Below are 13,429 nucleotides of genomic sequence, written 5' to 3'. Positions count from 1 at the left end.
CAGTTTTTAATACCATTTTTCCCCAGGAAAGGGTCCTGGGGGAGGCAGCAAGCCACAGCCCCCTCAGGTGTTCCCACCTGCCCCACACACAGACCCTGCAGGTAGGGCAGCCTGGCTGACATCACCTTCTGGGCAGGGGTCAGAAACAATGGGCTGTAATTAAGGCAGTTATGGTTTGAATCAGGCACAGTTGAACTAATGTCTTTTTTTCCAGTCTATATCCTGGATAACCTAAAAGCCAAGCTCTGAGGTTACTTTTGGGGGTTGTAGGAGGCAAATGTTCACCCCTTGTTCCTCCAGCTAATTAATCCTGTTCCCAGTTCTGCTAGATGGGGCAGGAGATGCCTCTGCTTGCTCTTAATGAAGTTGGTTGGTGCCTGAGAGTTATTTGAAGGCTTGAAGCTGCTCCCCAGCATCTCTTTGCAGGGCTGGGTCTTCCCTTCTGCTCCTCTAGTCCAAGTGAGGGTCTCTGGCACCAACCATATGGTGGGAGATGGGGAACCACCATCCTTTCCAACCACTGGGGTCTTGCCCCCTAGGCCAGCCTGCAGGATAAGGTCTGTGCTGAGAGAGGCTGGGAAGCCCAGCAGGCTTAATTTGGGGCTGCTGTTTGCAGCACTGACAAAGCTGAGGCATCACCTGCAAGTGAGGCCAACCTTAGGCCTGGTGCTCCCAGCTCGAGTTCTTTGTGGTGGCCCAGATCTTGGTAGGAATACTTCTTCCCACTGGGAGCCTGGTGGCAGCCGCCCTCTCCTGCAAGCCCCCTTGCACCAGTTGGAGTGGCAGCTCGGTGGTGGCCCTCTGGAAGGGGCTCCTGCTGAGGGCTGGGGATGAGCAGCAGAGCCAGGACCAGGCACGTGGCACCTGGCCCAGCACCCTGTTCCTGTGCTGCCCCTGTTTGTTGCTGAGGAGCACCGCAGCCACACTCTCCTGCCCTCGCAGGCAGCTTGCAAAAGTATCTCAGCTCTTTCTAGACATCCAGCCCCAGTCATCTGGTGGGATTAAATCCTGCCTGTATTACATCTGCCTAAAAGTTTCCTGGGGACCGGGGTTCAGCTGCTCCCTGGAGTAGCATCTCGCAGTGTCTCTGTAACTCAGGTACCAACATGACTTTAATGCAACTTCTTAAAGTATGCATTTGTACCTAGTAAGCCCTTGAGTACAGCAGAGTCCCTTTTATATTGAAATTCAGGATTCTCAATAACATTTTATTATGAGGATTGCTATTTTTGGAGTTGCTGTTACTCTGTTATGAGCAAGGCACCTAACATCCTTCAATATGAAATCATTAAGGGCACAGCAGAGTTCATTACAGGGGCATTTCTCTGGATTAAGAACAAATCAATACCACACACTAATATCACAGCCTGCTACCTGACTTTGGTTGCAAATAGCACATCCAGAGGCAGATGCTCTTCTTTTGGCCTCTTGTGCTATTCTTCCAATATCTTATTTACTGTTTTCCCCCAAGCTGTTGTGATGGATTTATGAGCAGACAAAATCCAAAAGTTGTTTTTCCTTGAGCTACCTGAATATTGTAGCTTTTAAAATAAAGAAGAAAGAAATAACCAGCTTAAGTTTGTGATATTGCAGTAACCTCATATGCAATATGACTTCCCTGCTTCTGGAACTTGGCTGAGGGAGCTGGGGTTGTTTAGCCTGGAGGAAAGGAGGCTCAGGGGTGACGTTATTGCTCTCCACAGCTGCTTGAAAGGAGGCTGTAACCGGGTGGGGGTTGGTCTCTTCTCCCAGGCAACCAGTGACAGGACAAGAGGATACAGTCTTAAACTGTGCCAGGGGAGGTTCAGGTTGGACGTAGAGAGGAATTTCTTCACAGAAGGTGATTACACATGGGAATGGGCTGCCCAGGAAGGTGGTGGAGTCACTGTCGCTGGAGGTGTTTAAGGAAAGACTGGATGTGGCACTCAGTGCCATGGGCTAGTTGGCATGGGGTGTTCAGTCACAGGTTGGGCTTGATCCTCTCACAGGTCTTTTCCAACTTAACTGATTCTGTGAGCCCCCCTGGAACTGGATGTGTAGAAGGGAGTGAAGGCCTGAAGCTCTCTCTGGTTATGTTTAGTTGATCACATTCAGAGTTTATGATAAGTTTCAGGTATTTTGAGTTAGGAATGTGCCTGAGGGAGGTGGGATGGGAGGGAAAAAGGCTGATAATTTATAAGGAGTCTCCAATAGAAGGAAGAACTCTGCTGTCCAGGTATCCCCTGGAGAATTTCCTTCTTTTGTGGAAATGTGCCCTGGTTGAGATGTGGAAGCAGAGGAGTTTGTTAGCCTCCTGGGCATGCTGCCCTGGCTGGGGGCAGGGGGTGAGGGCAAACCCCACTGTTGTGGTGGGTCTGGGCCAGTTTGGCCCCAGCCCCCATGAAGGACCTTCAGTCAGGCAGTGCATGACCACGTTGATCCTGGGTGGAGGCTCCAGCTTTGTTCTGGACAACACAGATCCCAGTCCTGCTTGGGACCTGTCCCGAAGCAAGGTTGCCCATCATGGTTTGAGACAAAGGCAGGATAACAGCAGTTTAGCTGTGGGGATGCCAGGCTGGCAGGAACCACCAGCTGCCCTGGCTGTTGCTCAAAACACCAGAAATGGTGTCCCAAGATGTCTCTGGCTGTAGCTGAAATGGGAGTTTCTCCATGGTGCTGCTCCCAGCTCCTGCAGCACGCATTCATTTGGTTCAGTAGCAGCTCAGGTCACTGACTGAGCTGAGACCAATGGCATCTGTTTCTCTTTATTTATTAGAAGCAATTTTTCATCAGTGGAATTTAATTATTAGTCTTTTGCTTTTAAAAATGTTGCTTAATGGAAGAAATCAGCCATTTATCTAGGCTGCATTTAATGCTGAGTGGATCCAAAGAGGGTTTTCTTTGAGCTGTTTTGACAATGATATTAAAAAAAAAAATCAAGTTGGTGAAGTGTGGAGCTGTAGGCCATCTCTGTAATGATCTGAAGCACTCAAGCCCTTATTAACTTAATGCTTTCATTTACTAGCTCATTCCTGGAGGAAGACCTCCTAGTCAAACTGCTACTGCTTTTTAAAAAGAACCTAAAGTTAGTAATTGCTTTAGCTGCACATCTCATTACAAGGAAAGGCCTACAGCCTAGAGCAGCACTCATCTGATTTTTGTTGTTAAATTTTTGGGGGGAATTTCAGCAAAACCTCTTGTTATACCTCCAGCCCAAGTGTTAGCCATGGCATTGCTGCCTATGAATTTATAAACTTAACTATAAAAGTTCTGAATTCCCACTCTCTTTGGAAATGGGAGGCTCGAGGGCTTGGCTGTACCTGTTAAGGTATTGGTGAGGAGCTGGACAGAGCCCATCAGCTGGTGAGTAGGGGCTGATCAGTGCTGGGAGGAGCACATCCCGTTGCATCAGGGCAGCCTGTAGCCCTGAGTAGGGGCCACTGCTGTGATTACTCTTTACCTCCTTGTTCCATAAAGTGGATGTTTCTTCCTTCTCCCTCCTATCACTGCCTGGGAAGGAGCACACTTTCACACACACTGCTGGAAGGAAGACTTCGTTAAAAAGGAAAAAAAGAAGGGGAGAGGCCCTTTAAGGCAGCTTTCAGTAAATAGCTGGGGATAATTGGGCTTTAGCTGTGTTCTTATACCTTCTGGATTGCTGGGGGCAGTGATGCTGCTGATCTCTAAATTGCTGCAAAAGCTCAGGGCAGTAGCTTTCCATCAGTACTTCCCACACTGGGTTCTGCTTAGTGTCAAAAAGTGATTTTTAAAATCGAGTTAAAAATACTCCATTAGGATTTGAGGGTGTATGATAGGGGTCGTTGATAAGAAGTATGCAAGAAGAAGACACCAGGGGTTGGGTGAGGTTAGGCTGCTCCTTGTTGCCCATCTCTGATGATTTCTGAAGAGTGGGATGAGTGCCATTCCAGAGGTACAGAAAGGGCAACTGGGGCACTGCACTGATTGCCCTAGGCTCACATTAACGAGCCTGTATGTTCTTGTCATGGCCTGTCCTTAAACAGACACCGTGAGCTGAAGCCTTTTTCTGTTCTTGAAAGACACGAGCAATGGAGATGGGCAAAGGGAGTCTCTGCTGCTGCTGTGGACCAGCCTGGAGAAGGCAAAGAGAGCATGGAATAGGATGGACCCAAAGTACTTCAGGAAAGATTCCTGTTGAGCTTCATGCACTTCGATCAGGTTTCTGGAGCGATGTTGGCAAGGAAAGTGACATTTAGGTAATCTCTGAAGAAATTCAAAGCTTGTAGATACAGCTGTGGTGAACCACTAGAAAATGTGGAAAGCAGCAGCTCACGAAAGGTCAGTATGTAAAAGTGGGTGCTGAGCACAGCTGTCCTACTCCTGGCACTGATTTATTTAAAGTTTTTTCAGAAGTAGTTCATTTCTTGGAGTTCTCCAAGTAGACTTGCTTTTAAAAGAAGGAGATCTGATTCCCAAAGAGAGAGCATTCAGTATTTATTCTTCCTAGCTCTACATCCAGCTTGTGGGATGGGGAGTGTGTTAATTCAAAATCATCAGTGCCTACAGAAAGGCTTGACGACAGTCTTTGCCACTTGCTTTGTTAACTGCCAGGGTTCTTGAGCCCCCTAAAGTCTGTGGGCTTTTAGCTTTTTGTCAGCTGTTCCATGCCTTTCTTTGATCATTAGTTGTTCATCTCCTAAAGAGCAGGAAATAATGAACCCGTTTTATTAAAACACTTGCATTGTATTTGGGAGGGATAAATGAAGGGCTTTCCTGCACGAATTTTCTGGCTTGGCTGTTACCAGACTCAGTGTTGAACACAGGAGCAGATGTATCCTGAAAGTAATTGTGGGGAAACTCATGTGGTGCTTGGGATCTCGGTGGCTTCACCCCAGCTACCTGTGACCTACAGCACAAGACAAGGTGTGGCTCACCACAATGGATGACTGACAGAGTCTGGAAGATGTGTCTTTGTGGAGAAGGAGAAATTAGATGAGGGGTGCAAACCCTAACATTTTCTGCATGACTTGGCTCTACATTCCCTATATATTTCTGGAAGGGAGTGTGAAGGAGAAAGCAATGAGGGTTTAAACAAGAACTACTCCCATGTAAATATTGTGCTGCTTCCAAACACCAGCCCGAAGAAAAGCCTTGCAGCTGCCCCTGAGTGGCAGGAGTCACTGCAGCCAAGGGTAACTTTTTACCTTTTATTTTCTTCTATGGCCTTATGTGGTAGAGGTTGAAGTCTGCAGCAAGATCTGAAAGTTCTTTGAGTGCTTAATGCTTGGGCACCTCAAACAGCTTTTCTTAGCAGAACTTAACAAAATGAATTAATCCTGGACACCTGAGTGGTGTAGGGCACCACAGGCTACCAGGTCATTTTAAGTCACACTGAAGTTAATGAAAAGACTCCCACAGACTTCAGTGGGTGACACATCAAATTGTCCAGCATGGCAGAGCCAAAGGCTTGGCCACATGCTCCCTGTCCTGGGTTTTCAAATTGTGCTGTCTCCACTGAACAATTAAAAATGCTTCCTCACTGGCTGGAGGAACTGAATAAAAATTGGAGCTGAAAGAAAAAAACACAATGTAAATCATGGTGCAAATGCACTGAAGGGGAAAGCAAATCTATGTTCATATTCTGGGCAGTCAGAGCCAGGTGGAAGCAACATTATCTTGGAGATGTCTCAATTGAGAAGTTGCAGTAATAAAATCTTTCTGGCTAATTGAGCTCAACTGGATGTACACGGGTCTGCTCTGAGAGGGGTCAAAGTAGAGATGCTATTTTCTTACTAGGATCCATACTGAAGTTAAAAACTATTTGGAATTAAACTTGATTTTAGAGGCAAATAGGCTGTTTGGTTTTGGTTTTGTTAGGTTTTTTTGTCAGGGCAAGGATTGATTTTTCTTGTAGGACCATTTACAGTGGAAGAGGTAGTTCCTGTTCTGGATTCTCACAGATTATTATCAGTAAAATGTAGCTTTGTAGCCACAGGGCTAGTTAGACATCTTGATGGAAATACACAGCTGTGGGGGTTTGTGTGATGGTTTTAATCAGGATTTTGAGAGTTTTCATATTTCTTTATATAGACAAGAAACATATACAAGAAGTCAGACTTTAGTATCTAATTCTAGACTGCATTTAGGGAAAAGTCATGGGAAGAACAAAAGCCCAGCACACATCTCTCAGTAAATCACCCTGGGGTGAGACCCTCACAAGAGGCGGTTTTTCAGAGCAAAATTCCTTTTGAAATATAAAACCTGAGGCTCTTTACAGATTGGCACAAAAGCACTTCACTTCCTTCCTGCAGATGGACTCAGAATTATGATCAAGAGGGTTTTTTTGTTTAAAATTGTCATTTCAAGAAACATAAAGTTTTCCAAGCGCACACAGCTTCATGCTGATGCTCCAGGTAGCAGCAGGATGCTGAGCTCCATAAGCAGGTTCCTCTGTACTTTCATGACCTCAGCTCCCACCGTGTGTCACAGGCACCACTTCGTTATTTCGGTATGATAGTGATGTGTGAAGGGAGGCCGTGGCCTGGGTGACAGAGGGTCTTCTGTCACACTTGTGACTGTGACTGCTTGCTTTTCCAATGTCAGGTGTGCTGGCTTTGGCTGGGCTAGAGCTGATTCTCTTCACAGGGGCTGTTTTGGATTTGTGCTGAACACAGGGTTGGTAATACAGAGATGTTTTTGTTATTGCTGAGCAGGGCTCACACAGAGCCAAGGCCTTTTCTGCTTTTGGTACTGCCATGCTGGTGAGGAGGCTGGGGGTGCACGGGAGGTTGGGAGGAGACAGTCAGGACAGGTGACCCCAATGGACCAAAGGGATATTCCAGTCCAAATTGTATCACTATATAAAGTGAGGGGGAAGGAGGAACGGGAAAATATTTGGAGTGATGCCACTTGTCTTCCCAAGAAGGCAAGTCTTCCGCCGTGATGGGGCCCTGCTCTCATGGAGATGGCTGAGCACCTGCCTGCCCATGGGAAGCAGTGAATGAATTCCTTGTTTTGCTTTGCTTGCGTGTTCTGCTTTTGCTTTCCCTATTAAACTGCCTTTATCTCCACCCACGAGTTTCCAGCTTTTACCCTTCTGATTCTCTCCGCAGAGAGAATCATTCCTGCTGGTGGGAAATGAGGGAGGCTGTGTGGGGCTTGGTTGCTGGCTGGGGTTAAACCACAACATGGGTTAGTGGGAGCCCTGCAACAGTTTTTCAAGACAGACTTCAAAAATTTCCAAAATGTTTTATATGTAAAGTGAGTAAGTGACTGCAGAGGAGTGGTGGGATTTTTGTATTTTTCAAAAACCTTCCAACTGAAGAATTCTTCATGTAATTAAGGACTGCGTATTCAGTACCATTTCTCTTATTTTTTTTTCCACTGCTGCCTATCTGTTGATTTTGTTAAGGGCTTCTTTTTCTGGTTGAAGGAAAATGGAGGCTTTTTTATTTCTTCTGTGTATACACGTCTTTTACATTGTCTTGAAAAAGTGTGGTTATTGTGAGCATATTTAATGGCTCTTCCCAAAGACATTTGGCAGGTTAGAAAGCAGATCCAATACTCTTATGTTATTAACTGTTGCAGAAGGTAGCACAGGGGAAGTGACAGCAAAAAGGGAATTACTTTACTAGTTACCAATGAGCAGGGGTGAAAGATGGGATTTATAGAAATCCATTGAAAATTTCAGACTCTCTCTACAACAGGATTTAAGCTTTGTTCTGCCCCTAACCCTCCCAAGGACAAAACTCTTGAGACAACCTTTCACATAATCACAATAAACTGTTTGCTTTGCCACGTTACAGAAATGGCTTTTTTTGGTTAATGCTGCATTTGCAAACTCCTGAGGAAAAGCTGTGATGCACACACGGTGTCAAGGGCTGCATGAGCTAATATTAATGCCGGCTGTGACTTAGTCTTGCTACTCAGGTGTTTTTGCAGCTCCTTGGGTAACAGCTGTTTGATGGAGTGATACCAGACTGCTACTGGCTCCCACTTCACCCTGTTTTTGAGAATAGCAACGAGAGCAACCAAGGTGGGTTTTTCTTTTCCTTCGCATTTTTGAATGAGGCCTGCTGTGGTTTTTGCAAATTGCATTTCCATTATTAAGTATCTAACAGCCATAACATTTCATATCAGACAACTTGGCACCCACTTTGAAAAGAAACATGTTATTCGAAAGCAGAAAACGAGATTAGAAATTTGCTTTTGCAGATAGAAAGCAAGTCCTGTCAGCTCATCTAATCCAGTTCCTTGGCAGTGATGCAGGCCAGCTTTCTTCACGGCATTCCTGCACGGCTGCCTCTGCCAGACGTTCCTGTCTGGGCTGCTGCGCTCCCAGCGCGGCTCACGGAGCGAGCACGGGGCCTGCCGATGGATCTGTGAACAGGCTGGCACACAGGGCTGTGTCACACCCCACTCTGACAGGGAAAAGCATCCTACACGAGTTCACTTGGGAAAGCTCATCCTCTGGTTCAGTGTCACTTTTACAAAATAGCCTGAAAGAGAAGTGAAGGGCTTTTTTTGGTTTGTTTTTCTAAAGTGCATTCAGCTTGCTAATACAGCAGGCATGCAGAATGCAAGCTACCCAACCAGCTATGAAAGAAATGGTAGAATTAACTGCTTAATTCTCTTTGCATTAGGGTAAAGCATAGGTTTTAAGATGAAGAATTCTTCAGTGAAGAATTGCTGAATATGAGGAACATCTACTACTGCCTTGTAAATTGAAAAGCACGTTCCTAGTGTAAAGATTGGTGGGGTGATAGCCAAAGCCAAGCAGCAGTCCTGCCTCTTGTTTAGTGAGACAATCTAGTTTTAAGCTTTGTGGTTGAAGTTTGACCCAGTAAGCACATTAAATAATTACTATTTCTGTAAACTCAGGGTTTGTTCAAACCAGATTCTTCGTACTACAGAAAAGAATCCACAGAGATATTTCTTACCCTGCAGCTCATACACTAGTTTAACTGCACCAAGGAGCAACAGACTGTATCCTGAGGAATTACCAGCTTTTCCAGCCCATTCTCTACTGAGCTGCTGTAATGATCAACTAATGCATTTGCACAGAATCCTAAACCCACACAGGTGTAGGAATGGGCCTCCTTCACTTTCAGGTAAGATGAGTGTGTCTGCCTGTGCACATACCATACACAACAATGCATTTTCTGGATGGCAGAGAACAGAGTGAAAACGTGACCCAACTTACAAGCTGATTGTGCAAGGGGAAGGTGAGAGCCCTGGGCAGGGTCGGTGCCTGTCTGGGTGTAGGTGACCTTCCCCAGCCCTGCAGCTCCAGCTGCCCTCTCTGTTTCAGCCCCTCTCTGCTGGGCTGGGCAGCACCGCAGCACACGTGCAGTGCAACGTGAAGTCAATGATGAACGGTGGAAAGCGTCTGTAGCAGCCACAGAGGGGTGCAGGTGCTTGGCAGCATCTGCACTTTGATCCTGTTCACACCAGCACGCCTCAATTCTCACATCCAGTGCTCTCCGCGGAGACACTCAGACATGTTTTGCTTAAATGAAGGCACTGCACCATCTGAATCACTGTTTTTATGATACAGCAGCCCCAGTGTTTGGTAAGGATTGGGGTAGAGACCACAAGTTGACTTTAACTGCAGTGGAAAGTGTTCTCTACGGGCTGCAGCTGCTTTCTGGAGTAATGCCTCACAAATGTACCCACTTCCATGTCACTGGAACCACAATTCAGTCCTGTGTTTCTAACCCTTGCATGCCTAGTGCAGGACACTGAACTGGGTACTCAGCAGTACCCCTAACCTCAGGGTTAAGCAGCAAGATCCGAGCATACACTTAACTTTATCCAGAAACTGTAGGAAGGCTACAAGGGAAAAGCTTCCTTTATTTCAACATTTTAATGAAATGTAATAGTTTTTCTACATGAACAAACATTTGTTTTTACTGGCAGAAGCATCTAGAAGTTCACAACTCCAAAAACAGATTTAAGAAGAAGCATCCAAACTTGTAATCTCTAAATCTTGGTTAAGTGGACTTCACCATTCCTTTGTTTCCTTGAAAGAGGTTAGTGGCTTGGGGCTGTATTTTATCCAGAAGATAAACATCTCTTGATGGTTGCACTACAGTTGGCTTCCATCCTTTACTGCCTGAAGTCCAGTTTCAAGTTTAAATTAGAGATACGTTCCACATGGCTTGCAGCACAGTGCTTTTTCCATCTCATTTCTCCAGGGGTGCATAATTCAAAAGCTTCTCGATCAGATCCACATGGGCGAGGAGCATTCTGCGGCAGCAGTATCTCTTCAAGCCAAGGGCATCCAGGGCATCTCTATTAACGAACAACAATTAAAAAACGTAACGGATGAAGTGAATCACTTGTAGGCGTTTCCTAAGCAACACAATGATTACTTTGAGCTCAGTCATAGAGGAAAAGTTGTTTGCAGTTCAAAGACAGAAACTCAGCATGTGCTGTTAATGCCCTTTTCCACTTAGTGCTGTTGACAGGGTGTTTGCCCGTTCTTGGGCTGGCCAGAGCACAGGACGTGCTGCTGCAAAGGGTCCCCGCCTGCCACAGCTTTCAGAGGGCACTGTTTTAACATGTTTCTGTAAACTGAGGATGATTCTTGCCTATTTCACAAGATAAATTTAAGATCTGAGCCACGCTAAAAAGGTGAGATATACAGAAACTAAAATAACTGAGAACGCAACCTCCCCCACACAGGGATGCTAATTCTGAGGACGGCTAAAATCCTTCCCAGTTCCCATCAGAGAAGGCACTCAGTTATACAACCTGCCCCCGCCCCCCCCCCAACACAAGTAAGTACGTGCAGACTGGTCAGAAATCAGCGTTTTACAGTCTTTTCACTGAATTCCTTCCGAGTGACTGCTCCAGATTCTTATGTTTGGGTAGAGGGATGTTGAGTCATCCTAGCCTGAACCAGTGCATGTGTCTTCCATGGCTATGGCTATCAGACCTCTTAAAGATAATGATACTACCAAGATCTTTAACTCCAACCTATTAGCCATGAAGCCAGTCTGATACTCCTTCAGAATGTGACATTCATGAAACATGACTGATCTCAGGTCTTTAGATTGATATAATGCAGTGCAACAATAAAGCGTTCACTTAAACTTAATTTCCTAGACCTTGTAATTCTCTTGCAGGAAGAAGCCAATGGATACTTTTCTAAAATACAAAGGACTGGAAGGAAGCTTCTGTCTAAGCTGGACCATGGTAAAAGGTCGTTTGGCTTCAAGCAGTACAGTCTAACTGCAGGAACCAACTTTCAGCAGCTTCTCTGATGTCACTCAGTCCTTGCAACTGTTGATAGTCCAGCAGGGCTGCTCATTCTAGGACAGCACCTGCAAAACTTGTTTTAGAGAAGTGTAAGAACACTGTGGGGTTTTTTAAAGAACGTTTATAAATAACATCACATGATGCCTAAATTTTCCAAAACACTTGAGAACAAAAGCATCTGATGTCTGTTGATAGGTAAATTTTAAGAGCTATCTGGAGAGTTCTGAACTCTCAAATGCAGTTATCAGAGATGCAAAATACTAACGTTAATCACCATTTCCAGTCATACTATATACTTTAAGACAACTTTAGTTGTATTTGCCTTTTCCTCCAGCTTCCAAGGACTTTTGGAAAAAGAGCACTTTTAAGGGACAAACAGAAGGGTGTGGGTGTCTTTTTTAACTGGTAATTCTTTAGACAAGTTTTTCCATTTTGTCCATCCATTTCTTAAGCCACCATTAACAGTGATTCCAGTACTGCAGTGTAAGAGTTTAGCTGTTTGATATCCATAAACTCGACTTCTTACAATACCATATTTGCATTAGTTTGAACAAGAACCCCAGAATCAAGCCAGTAACCACAACAATTGTTTTCAAGTGAGCATTTGTCAATGACAACACAAAACTCCTATACAAAAGCAGAGGAATAATGACGATGGGGAAAATATTAAAATTTAATGCCTAGAATATAAGTCAGAAGCACTATCAAAACAGTCCTGGTGAACTGTAGTATGAGTGAAAAATAATTAGCAACCCATTGTATTGTAATGCTTTTAACTCCATACATGAAAGAAATGGACTTAGCTGTAAGAACTATTAGGATCCCCAACCACTTGAATGCAAACCAAATTATTTTCTTTCTACTTAACCGTTTCAACATCGCTTACATTTCTAACTTCTTTTTCACTCCTTTGAACTGCAAACAGCCATGAATTTTTTTTATTTCATACTTAAATTGATGAAAATGTAAGCATTTCTCAGGTTTCCTTCTCAAAACTTTTGAGGTAGTGTCACCATAGTTAGACTCTCCTCGGACTATTAAAACAAACTCTGGCCATGCAAAGGATGCACAGACTTCTTAACACAGAATTGTTAGGACTATCAGTGGGGTATCTAAAACAGTTAAAACTTCTCCTTTCTCCAGCAAACCAGTATTTACAAATAAGGTTAGCGATCCTGGGTTAAAATGCTTTAAGAAAAACCGCTAAACACTTCTTCCACTTGTAACTTTTCTTCCTTGTCTCCCTTTAAAAAACTCATCATGTTGGTGTCAAAGTTGGGTGTACAGAAGGGGAAGGGAAGAAACCAGCAGTAGAGAGTTACATATTTGGGGAATGTTTTGGGTACAAGGGCTGTGACTTGGCAACTTCCATACTGCTGCCCTGAAAGATTCAGTGGGGAAACAAGTACTTTGTGGCCTATTACAATTTCTAACCTTTGGTTAAATAGCCTCAGGATGTACCTGTGGTTTTTAGCCCCTCTACGGCTCTTTCGTGACGCCACGACCCTGCACTTGTGCCTCTGGCCCTGCCTTAGCAGGGAGGTTGGACGACATGATCTCCAGAGCTCCCTTCCAACCCCAACAGGTCTGGGATCTTATGCACTGTGTAATCTCACCTAAGGCGAGTCGAAGAACACAGAAATAAAACCCACCCTTCCGTGTACTCCGCCTGCAGAAGGCCAAGGTAGGCTTCCCACTTGTTCCCCACTATTTTGCCGCACGTGAAGCACCTGACCGGGATGATCATTTCTGCGCTGTGGCTGCAACGACACAAACACCGCGTCAAACCCATGCGAAGCGACCGGGCACCACGCTCAGCCACAGCGCGCTCAGGGCTGCGCTGCCCCGCACCGGCCTGGCGGCGGCTGTGGGACACAGAAGCCGAGTCCTGAAGGCTCCTTGGAGGCGAGCGGTCGGTCCCGGTCCCGCCCTCAGCCCCCCTCTCCCACCCGGCACCTCCGCGGCCCCGCGAGCGGCTCCCACTGTGCGGCTCCTCCGCTAACGATGGCCGCCGGCCGCTACCACCGTGCCGGGCCGGGGGAAACCACGCCGCCGCCGCCGGCCCGACACGCAGGGGGGCGGGCTGAACGGCCCGAGTCTCCCCTGTGGTACTTGATGGTAGCGGCTCGGGGTACGGCGTCCTCGGCGGCCCAAGAGAGCGCGCGCGTGCGGGGGGGGCGGGCTCGCGGCAGCGTTGGGCGCGCGGCGC

The 13,429-nt window shown here is 45.9% G+C and overlaps 1 protein-coding gene across 3 annotated transcripts; it reads right to left on the bottom strand.

The window, feature by feature from the left end:
* Positions 1–9,790: 9,790 nt before the first annotated feature.
* On the bottom strand, positions 9,791–13,268 carry POLR2L (RNA polymerase II, I and III subunit L). 3 transcript variants are annotated; one of them, XM_042038862.1, is made up of 3 exons: positions 13,177–13,268; positions 12,873–12,980; positions 9,791–10,251 (listed from the first exon to the last, which is right to left on the bottom strand). In XM_042038862.1, exons 2-3 carry the CDS (start codon positions 12,965–12,967, stop codon positions 10,143–10,145), a joined length of 204 nt encoding a protein of 67 aa, XP_041894796.1. In that variant the 5' UTR covers positions 12,968–12,980; positions 13,177–13,268; the 3' UTR covers positions 9,791–10,142. The 3 variants fall into 3 exon arrangements, with proteins under 3 accessions (XP_041894796.1, XP_041894795.1, XP_041894797.1); XM_042038861.1 differs by having other exon boundaries at positions 13,170–13,254; XM_042038863.1 differs by lacking the exon at positions 13,177–13,268 and adding an exon at positions 13,072–13,096.
* Positions 13,269–13,429: the final 161 nt, after the last annotated feature.

The sequence above is a fragment of the Corvus kubaryi genome, unplaced genomic scaffold (genome assembly GCF_017639235.1).
Source record: "Corvus kubaryi isolate FWS band 111438036 unplaced genomic scaffold, C.kubaryi_AGA036_p1.0 37392, whole genome shotgun sequence".
Taxonomy (NCBI): Eukaryota; Metazoa; Chordata; class Aves; order Passeriformes; family Corvidae; genus Corvus; species Corvus kubaryi.
Note: the sequence above shows the minus strand (reverse complement) of the source record. Positions and strands in the feature narration are given on the sequence as shown.

Coding starts and splice junctions, on each gene's coding strand:
- POLR2L (XM_042038862.1), bottom strand. CDS start 12,967: ATGATCATCCCGGTCAGGTGCTTCACGTGCGGCAAAATAGTGGGGAAC. Junction 10,252..12,872: donor CAGGCGGAGTACACGGAAGG/GTGGGTTTTATT, acceptor GTTCGTTAATAG/AGATGCCCTGGATGCCCTTG.